A 14,393-nucleotide genomic window follows, 5' to 3' on the forward strand; every position below is an offset into this window, starting at 1 on the left:
AAATCTTGTGACCATCTAAAATGACGTCATAAGCTGTAATTAGCATTCGAAGATTCCGCGCGCTCGCTTCGAAATCATGCTACCTATTTGGGGTAAAATTATTCCGGTCATGTGAGAAAAGAAAGTTATGTAAAGTCTAGGTATGCTCCGCACATGGCCTTTTACGGCGAAGAAGAAGGCTTGTCTTTGCACGAGGGTTTTGTAGAACTCGAAGAACTTAGCTGCTCAGACGATAAGCTTATATGGAAAGAGACCGCGCGATGGATCAAGTTTGAAGAGGATGTTGAGGAAAACGCAAATCGATGGGGCAAGCCTCACATACCATGCTTAGGGTTCCATAGCTGTGAAAAAGTAAGAACAGTTTTCCAGAACGGTTGCCTTCTGCTTGATCTCGACGAGGATCAGCTTCCAAGTATTGCCGAAGCAGTCGCTAGTAAACTTATTTCGGACGGCAAGCTATCGGAGAAAGAGCACGATGCATTTTTATCTATTTTATTGACCCCACATGAACACCAGTTTCAGAAGCAACGATCAGGAGGGGGAATTCGCAAACTTTCTACTATACATCCTATAGGAAAAGAGCAGGGGAGGAACAGTGGACCGTTTAAAAAGACCAGCGACCTCACAAGTGTGATGGAGAAAGGAATTCAAGATACAAGGTAGGAATCGTCTATCTTAATCAATAAATTTTAATATTTTTTTAAATATTGGTTTTCAACTTAGCCGTTATTCTAAACTATTACTATTTGCTATTAAAGGCTAATAAAACAGTAAAAACCCGCGTGCAAGAACCTAGTGATTTAAGAACCTACAAGCGGAAATTTTGGATTTTAATACCCCAAATTATAAGAACCTTCTAAGCCAAAAAATTCCAAAGGTTCTTGTATGATGGGTTACTCCATGAAAAATGAAACTTATTATGGGGTTCTAGAATCTCTTGCATCATTCGCAAGCGCGTTCATCCATGCTGTTGCCCCGCGGTAAGCAAATTATCTTTTAGACACAAACGCACGCTTTAAAGCCCGGTGCAAACGGTGAGCAAATCTTCACTCGTGCAATTTGCTCACTGCCTCGCGAGGCCGAAAACTCACCGTCTGCGGACGTCAATCGAACGAAATCACGTCTCGCGAGCAACTGAGGCAAAATTCTAGCCTGCTTGAACTGTGAGTTTTTGGCCTCGCGAGGCAGTGAGCAAATTGCACGAGTGAAGTTTTGCTCACCGTGTGCGACGGGCTTAAGGTAATTCCCTTGAAATAGTTCTACAACCCAGAATTTTTTAAAATTTGGCATAAACAATATTGAAGTTAAGGGCTTTCAAAAAATGTAATAAAAAAATGGGGGTACCGACCTCGTTTTCACAACAGAGGGGCGTAGAGTTGACGCGTTTTTACTGATCGCGCAAGGAAAAATCCCAACTCTTAGTTTTCAAAAAGAGTGCCTATAGTCTTTAGAAAATTAAGTTCTGTTTGTCGAGCTGCCAAAATCCGATCTCCTAAACAATAACCCGTAGTAGCTAATGTTCAAAACAAATCACATTTTAAGAGATCGCACTAAAATACATTGTTTTCGCCACTATTCATACAGTGAAAAGCGCCATTTTGAAGTATTTTTACGGCTATAAAGAGAAATAACTAAACTTCTACAACCCAACTTTTTTTCTTCTTTCAGTATATCATTTTTCCGTATATATTTAACTATTTGAACAAAAAAATGGGGGTAACCGACTTCGTTTTCCTGTCAAAGCGATTTTAAGTAAAAAAACGCGCGCCTTTTGCTGTGTTTTCTTGTACAACTGTGGCGCGCGCGCACTTAATACCGGAAAATTCGAACAAACAGCGCGCGCCACTATGCGCAGAAGGGGTGCGCAGTGCAATTAGAGGGAATTACCTTAATTACAAGATAAATGATGATGATAGCCAACGCGGTCACTTTGATATAAAACTAATAAATTCCTTATTTGGTATAACTGCACATTCACTTTTATTTTAAGTCTATTACTAGCTTATTTTTAGTTCATTTAAAGGGGGCCGCAGCTCGGCGATTTGTTCAATTTGGAATAGCAAGGCTATGATTTTGACCATCTTTTGTCAATTGAGATGGTTTTTGAAAAAGAGAAGTTTTCTCGTTACCAAACCCCCAAAACGATAGCGTTTCCTTCATATACATACAGTATAAGCTAACCAAAATGATTTCTTTTCCATCCTTTTTTCCAGTATTCCGCATGTTGAAATAGCTACTAAACCAGGTGGAAATACCAGCAGGGCACAAGACTCGCTCGCAGTGGACACGATTGACAATAAAGTTTCAAGTATTGACGCTAGGATTCCAAAGGACGCAGAGGCGACGACGGTCCTAGTGGGTGGCCACAAACACCTCTCCGCACCTGAAGGCGCCTTTGTGCGATTGGCTCGCGGCTGTCGTCTTCGGAACCTGGCGGAAGTCAACATCCCAGTGCGATTCTTGTTCATTCTTCTAGGCCCAGATGATAAGTCTATTGACTACCATGAGGTGGGGCGCTGCGTGGCGACGCTGATGTCAGATAGGCTCTTTTTGGATTGCGCTTATGAAGCTGAGGTAGGGAAACCAGATAGTCGGGTAATGACGCTGAGGTAAGATATCCAGATAGCAAGGTTATAACGCTCAGGTAAGGAAACCAGATAGCCGGGTTATGACGCTGAGGTATCCAGATAGCCGGGTTATGACGCTGAGGTAAGGTATCCAGATGGTCGAATATACAAACCCCTCGGCCATATCTTAATACAAACCCACCGAACTCAGCGTTTGGTGTTTGCATCCATGCTTCACTCATACGCATGCGCAAATGCTGTATTTCAACGTTTGTATTTAGGATGCTTGTTTGGTTGCAGTGCTTTGCGCTTGTAGTCAAGGGCGCTCTTCGAACCAATTTGGGCTGCGTTATGTCTTTGCAATAGATACAAAATTTGCAAGTTCTTATAATGCATTTATCTAAACACGATAGAAATTACAGAAGTGCTGATGCGACAGTCGTGTTTACCCACCCACCCACCCACCGCAAAAGAGACAGATTATTTCAGTTCTTGGTTTTGGGAACTGTGTTGATCCGCCTTAGCCTCCGTGTGGAGTTTGTCTTAGTAAACAGCTGCTGTATGGACCTGGGTGTTTTGTAATGCTTTGCATAAAAAGCACAAGAGCTTGACGCTGTAGATTGTTCAAGCAAGTAAAAGTAAGATTTGATCTGTTTCAGGAACTTCAAGATCTTTACGACGCCATGGATTCTTTCCTGTCAGATACTGTCATCATTCCGCCAGGGGAATGGGACCGAAACGTTCTAGCCCAGTCCCTCCCGAGTCTAGCCAAGGAGACGAAGAAAACAGCACTGCGCAGGCGCGGAGCGCTACTCAGGAAACAGCGCCATATCTCAGATCTAGAGACACAGGAAACCGTCACAGAGAGCTTGGAACTGGAGGACGACCCGCTTAAGAGGACTGGGCTCTTCTGCGGGGGTCTACTCCGTGACGTCAAACGACGATTCCCTTACTACAAAAGCGACATGACAGATTCGTTCAACTGGCGGTGTGTGATGGCTACCATACTTGTGTATGTAGCCTGCCTTGCGCCCGCGATCTCTTTCGGCGGTCTACTCTATAAGAAAACCAAAGGTTGGATGGGGGTGGCCGAGATGATCGTCTCGACTGCTCTGTCCGGGGTGATCTTCGCGTTGTTCGCCGGGCAACCTCTGATTATCATCGGCGCTACGGGGCCTCTGCTGGTATTCGAGACGAACGTGTTCAACTTGAGTGAGAGCTTTGATTTCGAGTACATGCCATGGCGAGCCTGGGTGGGGATCTGGGTTATGCTAATTTGCTGGGCTCTAGTCGCAATGGAGGGCTGCTTCTTGATTCGTTACTTTACAAGATTCACCGAGGAGATCTTCGCTTGTATGATCTCCTTAATTTTCATCTACGACGGCATTAAATACATTTATGATATCTTCGGTCTTTATCCCCTCACGTCCGGCTCGACTGAGAATGTAGATGGGAAAGATGTGTCAAACACGGCTCTTTTCACCACCATACTCTTCTTTGGCACGTTCTTCGTCGCACATATTATCCGGGATGTTCGTCACAGCAGATTCTTAAACCACACTTTACGACGAGCCATTAGCGACTTTGGTGTCCTCATAGCGATTGTTGCCATGATCCTCGTTGAACTCTCGGCCCAGTCCATCTATGTCCAAAGGCTCAACGTCCCGGATGGCTTCGACGTGACGTCACCGCACCTACGCGGCTGGTACGTGAATCCGATGGGCACCGAGCGGAGATTAGGGGCCGATGCAATCTTCGGCGCTCTCGTGCCCGCGATCCTTGTCAGTATTCTCGTGTTTATGGAAGTGGAATTCTGCAATGTAATCCTCGACAAGAAAGACAACCAACTCAAAAAAGGCCCGGGTTATAACCTGGACTTGTTTGTTGTGGGGTTCCTAATGGGTATGTGTTCAGTACTGGGTCTTCCCTGGATGTGCGCCACACCGGTGCACACCGTGTCCCACCTCCACGCCCTCATGGTGCACAGCACTAACCACGCCCCGGGGGAACACCCCCAACTACTTGAAGTCAAAGAACAGCGCATTACCAACATCATAATCCACGTGCTGATTGGGCTAACCATGCTACTGGCCCCAGTCATTCGCCTTACTCCGGTCGTGGTCCTGTTCGGCGTCTTTGTCCATCTTGGCTTCTCGTCTCTTTCCCATCTCCAGTTCGTCGAGCGCTTCAAACTGTTGTTCGTCTCCCCAAACCATCACCCAGAAAGAAGGTAGGCTTGGTGGAATAGCTTCATAGTGAACGCTTCACGGCCGTAGCGGTTCTTGAAATACCAGAAGGGGGGGGGGGTAGGCATTATAAAGGGACATTCTGAAAATATAGGGGGCACAGCCGCGGCCATTTTGGGTCGGGCGCTACGACACTGTTATTACCTTCTCAAACCAGAGGGAAATAGTGTCGCTGCTAGAATTTGCCGTTCGAGGTGGGAGGGATACGTATATATTATTGCGTAAAAAAATAAGACAATCTTAAGGTCTTGGTAAAGGTAAACGACGTTTCCGCGCCGCAATTTTCACTACATGTACAAACTATATATCAAATAAAAACTAAAAGATTGAATTATCTCCTGCAAGTTTTATTTTTGCAATAGCTAATTCCGTGTTTAAGTTTTGAGGCCTCAAACTCAAAAGTACTGAGTTTAATCTAGAGCGTAATGCACCTTCGCGTTTTTATATTTATATTTTTTTTTGTATTGCCAAAGTGTATGAGGAATTCTTGTTATTTGACACTGTCAACAAAATATCACGAATCAAAGTTGAAACTATCATTTCTGGCGAAATTTGGACGCGAAAAGTGCTATAAAAGCGATCTTCAGTCTAAAATATCTTAAACCCCGTCGCGAGGTTACGCCCGACAAGCTCGAGTTCTCGCCTCAAAATAATACGCGAGAAAAGTCAAAGATTTGGCGTGAATTCACGGTCAACAGGTCACGGGAAACAGCAAAGGTCCATTTCAGCCGTCTTAAAATGCGATTTCTGGAAAAAATTTTTTTGGAAAAAATAAAGTTTAAGGACTAGTGATACAGGTTTGGCAAAAACCACAAAAACAAATAGTGGTGTCAAATTTACCTTTACCAAGACCTTAAGGAAAGGAACCCTCTAGGGATTTTGATAAGGTCTTGATGAACCAGAGTGAAGTTAGTTCCTTATTCGCAGTTCCTTTTTCGTCTGTTTCCTTATACGCTCAGTTCCTTATTCAAATCCGGGGGGGGTACTTACAAGATACCTTTTAATTCGAGTTAAAACAGTATTTAGGCATAACAGTTTATTCAGAACAAGTCCAACTGCATTTTCGTCGGGTAATTTTGGTTGCTTTAACGTGCTCGCTGCTAAGCGGAGCTGTGAACATGAGACTCTTTCTGCTACAAAAGGTCAAATTACGAAATGCGTGCAATCGCTTTCACAAATGAATCTAGCAAAAGAGAGGAAATCTACCTCTCATCTAATAAATGTATTTGTATCTTGGGCTTTATTTCCAAACGCATTAATATATTTAGAGGAGAAATATCCACGCTTTACTTGACTACGTACGCGTGTAGAAGGAATTTGACCTTGCTAACAAAACCACAATTTGACAGATAGTGCTTGTTGTCAATTAACACCTTGGCTACTAGATATGGCTCTGACAAAACAAATAGATTAGTGCAGTGACACGAATAGGGAACTGTTCCTTATTCAAGTTAGTTTTCGCGAATAAGGAAATGGAATCTCCAAACGTCCCATTTCGTTTTACGACTTATCCGAATAAGGAATAGACTATGAAGGGGATTGTCAGTGTTTGCTGATCATTTCTCAATAAAGGAAATGGTATTTCATAACTCCCGATCTCGTTTAACTACTTATCCGAATAAGGAATAGACTAAAGAGAGGGTTCTTTAGTACTTTCTAAACATTTCTCGAATCAGGAAATGGTATTTCATAACTCCCGATCTCGTTTTAACTATTTATCCGAATAAGGAATAGACTAAAAAGAGGGTTTTTTATATTTTCTAAACATTTCTCGAATAAGGAAATGGTATTTCATAACGCCTGATTTCGTTTTACCTACTTATCCGAATAAGCAATAGACTAAAGAGAGGGTTCTTTAGTATTTTCTAAACATTTCTCGAAAAAGGAAATGGTATTTCATAACGCCTGATTTCTTTTTAAATATCTATTCGAATAAGGAATCTACTTTAAAGAGGATTGTTAGTATTTTCTCACAATTTGTTTAGAGGAGTATATTCGCGCTTTACATGACTACTTACGTATGTCGTGTGAATTTGACCTTGCTAACAAAACCACAATTTGACAGATAGTGCTTGTTCTCAATTAACACCTTGGCTACTACATAAGGCTCTGACAAAACAAATAACTTAGTGCAGTGACACGAATAGGGAACTGTTCCTTATTCAAGTTAGTTTTCGCGAATAAGGAAATGGAATCTCCCAACGTCCGATTTCGTTTTACGACTTTATCCGAATAAGGAACAGACTATGAAGAGGATTGTCAGTGTTTGCTCATCATTTCTCAATAAAGGAAATGAAATTTCATAACTCCCGATTTCGCTTTAACGACTCCTTTCGAAAGAGTTCTCGAAAAAGGAAATGGTATTTCATAACTCCCGATCTCGTTTTAACTACTTATCCGAATAAGAAATAGACTAAAAAGAGGGTTTTTTATTTTTTCTAAACATTTCTCGAATAAGTAAATGGTATTTCATAACGCCTGATTTCGTTTTAACTACTTATCCGAATAAGGAATAGACTAAAGAGAGGGTTCTTTAGTACTTTCTAAACATTTCTCGAATCAGGAAATGGTATTTCATAACGCCTGATTTCGTTTTAACTACTTATCCGAATAAGGAATAGACTAAAAAGAGGGTCGTTTGTGTTTTCTAAACATTTCTCGAATAAGGAAATGGTATTTCATAACGCCTGATTTCGTTTTAACTACTTATCCGAATAAGGAATAAACTATGAAGGGGATTGTCAGTGTTTGCTGATCATTTCTCAATAAAGGAAATGGTATTTCATAACTCCCGATCTCGTTTAACTACTTATCCGAATAAGGAATAGACTAAAGAGAGGGTTCTTTAGTACTTTCTAAACATTTCTCGAATCAGGAAATGGTATTTCATAACTCCCGATCTCGTTTTAACTATTTATCCGAATAAGGAATAGACTAAAAAGAGGGTTTTTTATATTTTCTAAACATTTCTCGAATAAGGAAATGGTATTTCATAACGCCTGATTTCGTTTTACCTACTTATCCGAATAAGCAATAGACTAAAGAGAGGGTTCTTTAGTATTTTCTAAACATTTCTCGAAAAAGGAAATGGTATTTCATAACGCCTGATTTCTTTTTAAATATCTATTCGAATAAGGAATCTACTTTAAAGAGGATTGTTAGTATTTTCTCACAATTTGTTTAGAGGAGTATATTCGCGCTTTACATGACTACGTACGTATGTCGTGTGAATTTGACCTTGCTAACAAAACCACAATTTGACAGATAGTGCTTGTTCTCAATTAACACCTTGGCTACTACATAAGGCTCTGACAAAACAAATAGCTTAGTGCAGTGACACGAATAGGGAACTGTTCCTTATTCAAGTTAGTTTTCGCGAATAAGGAAATGGAATCTCCCAACGTCCGATTTCGTTTTACGACTTTATCCGAATAAGGAATAGACTATGAAGAGGATTGTCAGTGTTTGCTCATCATTTCTCAATAAAGGAAATGAAATTTCATAACTCCCGATTTCGCTTTAACGACTCCTTTCGAAAGAGTTCTCGAAAAAGGAAATGGTATTTCATAACTCCCGATCTCGTTTTAACTACTTATCCGAATAAGAAATAGGCTAAAAAGAGGGTTTTTTATTTTTTCTAAACATTTCTCGAATAAGTAAATGGTATTTCATAACGCCTGATTTCGTTTTAACTACTTATCCGAATAAGGAATAGACTAAAGAGAGGGTTCTTTAGTACTTTCTAAACATTTCTCGAATCAGGAAATGGTATTTCATAACGCCTGATTTCGTTTTAACTACTTATCCGAATAAGGAATAGACTAAAAAGAGGGTCGTTTGTGTTTTCTAAACATTTCTCGAATAAGGAAATGGTATTTCATAACGCCTGATTTCGTTTTAACTACTTATCCGAATAAGGAATAAACTATGAAGAGGATTGTCAGTGTTTGCTCATCATTTCTCAATAAAGGAAATGAAATTTCATAACGCCCGATTTCGCTTTAACGACTCCTTTCGAAAGAGTTTTCGAAAAAGGAAATGGTATTTCATAACTCCCGATCTCGTTTTAACTACTTATCCGAATAAGGAATAGACTAAAAAGAGGGTCGTTAGTGTTTTTTAAACATTTCTCGAAAAAGGAAATGGTATTTCATAACGCCTGATTTCGTTTTACGGCTACTTATCCGAATAAGGAATAAACTATGAAGAGGATTGTCAGTGTTTGCTCATCATTTCTCAATAAAGGAAATGAAATTTCATAACGCCCGATTTCGCTTTAACGACTCCTTTCGAAAGAGTTCTCGAAAAAGGAAAGGGTATTTCATAACTCCCGATCTCGTTTTAACTACTTACCGAATAAGGAATAGACTAAAAAGAGGGTCGTTAGTGTTTTTTAAGTAATGCTCCGTGTAAGAACTACGGTGAATCGATAGGTCCTGCGGCAATAGGGGTTCGTTATCTTTTTAACTAATCTAATTAATATTGCTATGCTTATTGGTTCAAGACGCTCTGCCCGCCAAATTTGAACTTTGGAGTCACATTTCTCTGAAATAAGTGCTCTTGCACTCATATTTATTAGGGGGCTTAGGTTCGAAGTAAGAAAGCTTTCAACCTGTGCATTTTTGTTAAAATCGTATGTTCGGAGCATGGAGAAATCCCTTTCGGATATCTGCTAATAACTTTTTATACTTCACTTATTACAATTTTGCGCTTTGTCTCTTGCCAAAGCAAACATTCCGCTGGCTAAACGTGTGAAAATACGGTCTCACATTTCCAAAAGCCTGTTAGTGTGGTGGAATTTAGCTTTCCAAAGAAAGTCACTTTTTCTTTCAAAGATTTTTGACAACGATTTTCATGTTAAGATTGACAACTAAAACGATTCACGCATTTAAATAAAGTTACCAATTTTGCTTTATTCGATCCTCAATACAACTATTATCGCATACAAGCCACAGCAATAAAGTTTACTGGAATTCACAGTAGTAGCAGTCCTCTAATTATTATTTTATCGACACAGACAGAACGCACAATATTTTCTTAAAACAAGCCGCAAGCAAGGTTTGTTCCATAAGCTCATTGATGAATTCGAGAGTGTCCAGCTTATAATCGGGGTCTCCGTCTTCGATACATAGTAGGCCATGAGGACTCACGGAAAATTTCTGCGAAGAAATTGTAATTCTTCTGGCTCCAGACGGGCTGCATTTATATTCACTATTTCTTTCAGCTTTTTGCATCCGCATAAGCATTCCACTGCTCTTACTGACAATTGCGGGTTATTGCTGATATTTATATTTTACAATTTTCTAAAAAAATATCTTCGCTTCACCAAACGCCGTATCTTCTACTTCAATGCATCGTTTTATGTCCTTTAGTTCTATGTCCCTTAGTTTAGTTGATGCTTTCATGAGTCGTACAGCATCAACTGATGACGGCAAAATTTGCCCTAGTGCAGAGGTTTCCTCAATGTCCTGTAAAAAAAGTACACACAAACTTAAGATTCCTTCTCAACTTCATTTCTTGAATATCAGAACTTATAAAAAATACAAGGCAACTACAGTCAACTTCCTCAGAAGCAGACACGTCAGGAACTAAAAACAGTGTTACAAGGGCTGTCAGCTAATGAAAATTAAGAAAGACATTGTTGCTTACAATTCTTTCACTTAGACGGGAGTTTGCTGTACCTCAATTTCAGGGTGTCAAACCCCAGGATGTTTCGCTACATTCAAGGAATACATTCGGGCTTGTTGGTATTTACATTTCACCCAGCTTATAAATCAGGCTCACATAACTTATATTTACATATTCACATCGTAAACTCAAATGACAACTTCCCGTAATAAAACTCTTTTAGTAAAATAGAACGAGTAAAATATTTCGTTCCCTTCTGAACCAATTATTTGTCTCTCAAGTACTTATTGACCTATGAAAATTTTACCTGGAATGGTTCTAACGCGGCTTCAGCGGCGGCGCTGGTCTCAGAGGTTTCCGGTTGGAAAAACACGCTGGAACTTGAGGCAGTTTCATCTCTACAGCTCTGCAATTTTGATTTTCGAAATAAATAACAAATTGAAAAGGAGGATCAAGACTGGTCAAGACAGTACAGAAACAGCAGAATCTATACGGCAAGCGACAGAACATTGACTTTGAGAAAGATCATTTTTTTTACCTCGTGTGAAGTTTTCATGCGTTTGTTTCCAAGCTCCAAATCGACTCGCTGTCGACAGTACATACAAATGCTTCTAGACCAGCCCTTTTTGCCGTTGTCATCTAGCTCCAAGAAAACTTTCTCTACTCTGTTCGCCTTTCTCAGGGACCTCTGTTCCACATCTGAAGGCTTACTGCCACACCAAGCCTCGTGGTTTGGGCAGCAACATGCCTGCCTTTTGAACACCATGACAAGCTTTTCTAACTTCTCGGACAAAGTTTGCAAGCAAACAGAACTCAGAAGCGTTTCTTTAAAGTATATATAATAGATTTTCAAACTATTTTCGAAGAGATAATGAATAGCGAGAGACTTGTCTTAATATATCGAGGAGGAAGCATGTAGAATTCAAAATGGCGACGTGAGCGCTAGGTCGGAAATCTAACTTCCGAACATACGATTCGGACAAAACTCGGGGATAAGTTGTAACAATGCAACCTTTGTTTTATTCTTAATTTAAATGTTTGTCAATCAATGGATAAGATACGAAAAACACCCGAAGATGTATTTTAGCCAATCAGAGGGCAGGATTTTACTGAAGTTTTATAGCTACTTCTGCGCATGCGTTGCCGCAGGGTACCGTAGTTCTTACACGAACCATTACTTAAACATTTCTCGAAAAAGGCAATGGTATTTCATAACGCCTGATTTCGTTTTACCTACTTATCCGAATAAGGAATAGACTAAAGAGAGGGTTCTTTAGTATTTTCTAAACATTTCTCGAAAAAGGAAATGGTATTTCATAACGCCTGATTTCTTTTTAAATATCTATTCGAATAAGGAATCTACTTTAAAGAGGATTGTTAGTATTTTCTCACAATTTGTTTAGAGGAGTATATTCGCGCTTTACTTGACTACGTACGTATGTCGTGTGAATTTGACCTTGCTAACAAAACCACAATTTGACAGATAGTGCTTGTTGTCAATTAACACCTTGGCTACTAGATATGGCTATGACAAAACAAATAGATTAGTGCAGTGACACGAATAGGGAACTGTTCCTTGTTCAAGTTAGTTTTCGCGAATAAGGAAATGGAATCTCCAAACGTCCCATTTCGTTTTACGACTTATCCGAATAAGGAATAGACTATGAAGAGGATTGTCAGTGTTTGCTCATCATTTCTCAATAAAGGAAAGGAAATTTCATAACTCCCGATTTCGCTTTAACTACTCGTTTCTAAAGAGTTCTCGAAAAAGGAAATGGTATTTCATAACTCCCGATCTCGATCACGAAACCACGTAATTAAAACTATTTTGAGTGGCTTTTGAGTAAAGGCCTAGTTTAAAGGCCGCATTAACGTCGCGCCGTATAAAATTCGAATATTAGACGCCGTTTTACGCGTATATAATTTAGATCTAGCTACCCTGGTTCCAGAGCCTCGTGCGTCTCTCTATTTAGTGGCCACTGAATAGAGAGACGCTCGAGGCTCTGGGACCAGGGTATGATCTAGCTGGCTAGCGACAATATTCGCAATGTTTCGCGGGTATATATTTCATGTAGCCATTAATATAGTGTCCTAGATACTGACCTAACCCCCTAACCATACAGTACAATCACCAGTTCCGTATCAATTCATATTAAAATTGCTCTATCTTTTTTGCGGAGGGCCCAATGCTCATGATTTTTTCTAAAACGACTACAAATTTCTGTGCATATAATATGCACAGAAATGAGACGACCCCAAGTAGACTTCCGTCTTTTTCGTTTATCAATCGGATATATATTTCAGAACGCTAATAGGACTTTCCGCAAGACGAAGGAACTGAATTTGAGATTTTTGAAGTCACGTGTAAAACAGTATGCAAATTCACTATAACCGAAGGTCCCGGATGTATGGAGCACAGGGTTCCAGTAAGTGACAAGACGATCAATAATGATACTTTCTAAACAAACCATTGGATGAAAAAAGCTGGATTTATATCACAGGAAAGGTTTATAGTTTTGTATTATTTAGGTAGTTTTGGATCGTTCAACTCTACAATATTCGAGGCAAAAAAAATAAAAACAAATGCTGAGTGATACGGAACTAGGACTGCTACGGGGCTGGTCATCGTACTGTATTGGTATCGAGTAGAAAAGCAGCAAATTGGCAAATAACGAAATTGTTGTTCCGTGTGCTTGAATATGAAATGGCAAACTTACCGACATTTGTATTTGTTGTACGTCACCGTCGCCGAATTTATCATGTAAAAAATTTTAATGCAACGTTAATGCGGCCTTTAAACTAGGACTTCGTGTCACGTGTAGATCGTAGAAAATCTCGTGATATCAATACAAATGCTGCCGTTTGCAGGTACGTGCGCAGCGTGTCGACGGGCAAGATGAACGCGTTCACCCTCGTGCAAGTGGTGTGTTTGCTGTTCCTGGTGGCCATCAAGGTCACCGTAGTCGCCCCCTTTTTCCCCTTCTTCGTCATCTGCCTGGTCCCGCTACGGCGCATGCTCGAGCGCTTTTATACCGACCAGGAACTCGAGGACCTGGACAACGAGGAGGAGGAATACCTGGACAGCGACCTGGACGAGTTCGACATGGTCCACGTACCCATCTAATTCCCGCAACATGCTGGTCAACGTACTGGAAAATACTTGGAAACTTTATGCTGGGCAACTTGAACGATGGTCGTACTTATTAGATACCTAAACTAAACCTTTTAATTCGTCAGGACCGAGATTTTGACTTTCTGGAAAATAGCTGGAACACTTTACTAAATGCGAGGCACTATTTATTTATAACTAAGGTATAAACTATTTTTCCCCCCAATTTATCCAAAAATTGTTGCTGGTATAACCTTTTGTTTTTTGTATCACTTATCATGAAATATGTATGATACTATGGTAATTATGATTTAATTGTAAAAAGTGATAAGCAAATAAGAAGATAGTCGAATAAATGCCATCAATAGCTAATCATTACATCACGTGTCTGTCACGGGAGTCACGTGACGCCAACTAATACTTCCGTTTCTTCAGTTTTCAATATTCTGCGGAAATCATTGAAGCGTTTTATTGGCACTGAGATGGTTTCCAATCACGCCATCTCCCCGCAAGATGACCAATCAAAAAGCACCAAATGACGGAAGACAGAAATTGTTCCGTGAGTTATGGGAGCCGTGAGTTATGGGAACCGTGAGTGAGTTATAGGAACCGTGAGTGAGTTATGGGAACCATGAGTGAGTTATGGGAACCGTGAGTGAGTTATGGGAACCGTGAGTGAGTTATGGGAACCGTGAGTGAGTTATGGGAACCTTGAGTGAGTTATGGGAACCGTGAGTGAGCTATGGGAACCGTGAGTGAGTTATGGGAACCGTGAGTGAGTTATGGGAACCGTGAGTGAGTTATGGGAACCGTGAGTGAGTTATGGGAACCGTGAGTGAGTTA

The 14,393-nt window shown here is 40.3% G+C and overlaps 2 protein-coding genes across 2 annotated transcripts; one reads left to right on the forward strand and one right to left on the reverse strand.

Annotated features, from left to right (window-relative positions):
• Window positions 1-46: 46 nt before the first annotated feature.
• Window positions 47-13,922, forward strand: LOC5502723 (anion exchange protein 3). The gene is made up of 4 exons (XM_032371022.2): window positions 47-659; window positions 2,214-2,574; window positions 3,227-4,797; window positions 13,310-13,922. The coding sequence occupies exons 1-4, from the start codon at window positions 154-156 to the stop codon at window positions 13,563-13,565; spliced, it is 2,694 nt and encodes an 897-aa protein (XP_032226913.2). The 5' UTR covers window positions 47-153; the 3' UTR covers window positions 13,566-13,922.
• LOC125572471 lies at window positions 9,707-11,624 on the reverse strand. Its single transcript, XM_048733000.1, has 3 exons — window positions 10,980-11,624; window positions 10,749-10,847; window positions 9,707-10,281 (listed from the first exon to the last, which is right to left on the reverse strand). Exons 1-3 carry the CDS (start codon window positions 11,205-11,207, stop codon window positions 10,117-10,119), a joined length of 492 nt encoding a protein of 163 aa, XP_048588957.1. The 5' UTR covers window positions 11,208-11,624; the 3' UTR covers window positions 9,707-10,116.
• Window positions 13,923-14,393: the final 471 nt, after the last annotated feature.

This window comes from Nematostella vectensis, chromosome 9 (genome assembly GCF_932526225.1).
Source record: "Nematostella vectensis chromosome 9, jaNemVect1.1, whole genome shotgun sequence".
Taxonomy (NCBI): domain Eukaryota; kingdom Metazoa; phylum Cnidaria; class Anthozoa; order Actiniaria; family Edwardsiidae; genus Nematostella; species Nematostella vectensis.

Excerpts from the sequence above, each read along its gene's own strand:
- LOC5502723 (XM_032371022.2), top strand. The coding sequence starts at position 154 with ATGGCCTTTTACGGCGAAGAAGAAGGCTTGTCTTTGCACGAGGGTTTT. Across the intron at positions 660-2,213 it reads AAAGGAATTCAAGATACAAG|TATTCCGCATGTTGAAATAG; the intron begins GTAGGAATCGTC and ends CCTTTTTTCCAG. Across the intron at positions 4,798-13,309 it reads AACCATCACCCAGAAAGAAG|GTACGTGCGCAGCGTGTCGA; the intron begins GTAGGCTTGGTG and ends TGCCGTTTGCAG.
- LOC125572471 (XM_048733000.1), bottom strand. The coding sequence starts at position 11,207 with ATGGTGTTCAAAAGGCAGGCATGTTGCTGCCCAAACCACGAGGCTTGG. Across the intron at positions 10,848-10,979 it reads GCATGAAAACTTCACACGAG|AGCTGTAGAGATGAAACTGC; the intron begins GTAAAAAAAATG and ends TCAAAATTGCAG. Across the intron at positions 10,282-10,748 it reads CCGCGTTAGAACCATTCCAG|GACATTGAGGAAACCTCTGC; the intron begins GTAAAATTTTCA and ends CTTTTTTTACAG.